The sequence below is a fragment of the Cebus imitator genome, unplaced genomic scaffold (genome assembly GCF_001604975.1).
Source record: "Cebus imitator isolate Cc_AM_T3 unplaced genomic scaffold, Cebus_imitator-1.0 Scaffold59, whole genome shotgun sequence".
NCBI lineage: Eukaryota > Metazoa > Chordata > Mammalia > Primates > Cebidae > Cebus > Cebus imitator.
This window is the reverse complement of record NW_016107374.1, coordinates 63,113-64,667: the sequence shown is the minus strand read 5'-3', so window position 1 is coordinate 64,667 and position 1,555 is coordinate 63,113. Positions and strand designations below refer to the sequence as shown.

The following is a 1,555-nucleotide window of genomic DNA, read 5'->3' as shown; positions in this document are numbered from 1 at the left end:
AGGCCTGGCTCAACTTTGGAAAAGATGCGCTCGAGGCTCCGGTGGCTTCTGGCAGTCGGCTGCCGGCAGCAGGGCACCGAGGTCGGGCTGAGCGAGCCGGGAGCCACCGACTCAACCAAACACTGGAACCCAACCACCTCCTCTTCGTCCGCGATGCCTGTGACGTGACGCGCGCGCCGCGCGGCGTCGCTCTTTAATGCCGTCGGGCGTTCGGCGCCCTGCGTCACACGCCACCTGGGACCTAGGCGGGACTTCCGGGCGAGTGTAGGCACAACTTCCGGAAGGAGGCGGAAGAGTCTCTCGACTCTACGCTTTGGAGTCCCGGGACCAGTAAGGGGGTCACCCGGGGCACAGGAAAGGGCCGCTGGGGGAGAGCCGACCGCACTCGGAGTGTCTGGGCCGCGGGTCTGAGGGATGAGGAGGGGCCATGGCCAGCGACGGGGCCAGGAAGCAGTTCTGGAAGCGCAGCAACACCAAGCTCCCGGGCAGGTGGGTGTGACGGGGAGGGCCAGGTCGGGGTCAGGGGTCAGAGGTCAGGTGGCCGCGTTGGCCTCCTGGGCTGCGGGTGGAGTCGGGGGTCTGGAGAGGGCAACTTGGACTCTGAGCAGAGCGCTGCGTGGTGTGACGGGCGCTGGGGGACTCGGAGGTCTGAGCGTGGGGTCTGGGGGTGACAGTGGCTGCACGTAGGAGCGAGGCTTGCAAGGACGCGGAGGAGCTGTCAGCATTTTTCCTGACACTGGCAGGCTCCTTTCCGAGAAACTCCTGGGCTCCCTGGGGAGGCTGGAAGGAACTGATTCGGGTCGTGCTGTGAAGTTTGGTGGAGTCCGGAAGCTGGCCGGGCCGAGGCCGTGCCTGCTGGGGAGATCAATTTCTGCAGGGGGCGTGGTGCTTTTGACCCACTTGATTTGCCTCTGGTCTCTTGTGGGCTGCTGCTCTTGCCTTGAGCGTGGGAGAGTTTCCCTGTGAGTTTCCCTGTTTCTGCTTGTTGGTTTCAAAACCGACTTTCATACTGTGTTAGCAAGAAGCATTTTTTGTTTTTTAAAATGAAGTGCCTGGAACGACCTGGGTACACTCTAGATGCTTACAGCTCGAAGGCTCCAGAGTTCTTGTCTGATTGCCGTGGCCCTAAGCTCTGGCCAGGGCCTAGGGAATGAGACATTACGTGAAGAGTACCTAGGATAAAATTAGACACTGGTGAAAACAGATCAGAGATGAGCAAACGTCAAGATTTCAAAACATAGTTTGTTCTGTTTCAAAGCTGAAGTCTGGGATACTGAAAATTATGAATCGTGATATTAAAATAAGTCTGAGTAGAGTCATTCATAAACACAGTGAAATGGTTTGTACTCCTATTTCATAATAAATACTACTGTTTGAATGATAAACTTTGCAATTTACTGCATCTAGTTAGAAAAGTTTACTTTTGGCCCGGTGTAGTAGCTCATGCCTATAATTCCAGTACCTTGGGAGGCTGAGGCTGGCAGATCACCTGAGGTTGGGAGTTTGAGACCAGCCTGACCAACATGGAGAAACCTGACCAACATGGAGAAACCGA

General features: G+C 56.3%; 1 protein-coding gene across 1 annotated transcript in view; it reads left to right on the top strand.

Annotated features, from left to right (window-relative positions):
• Positions 1–256: 256 nt before the first annotated feature.
• Positions 257–1,555, top strand: part of LOC108304952 (TBC1 domain family member 22A-like) — a gene marked incomplete at its 3' end in the record, with an annotated part of 53,233 nt that continues 51,934 nt past the window's right edge. The window contains exon 1 of the mRNA XM_017529434.2: positions 257–489. Within this exon, the coding sequence (XP_017384923.2) occupies positions 428–489 (62 nt within the window). The remainder of the gene's footprint in view (positions 490–1,555) is intronic.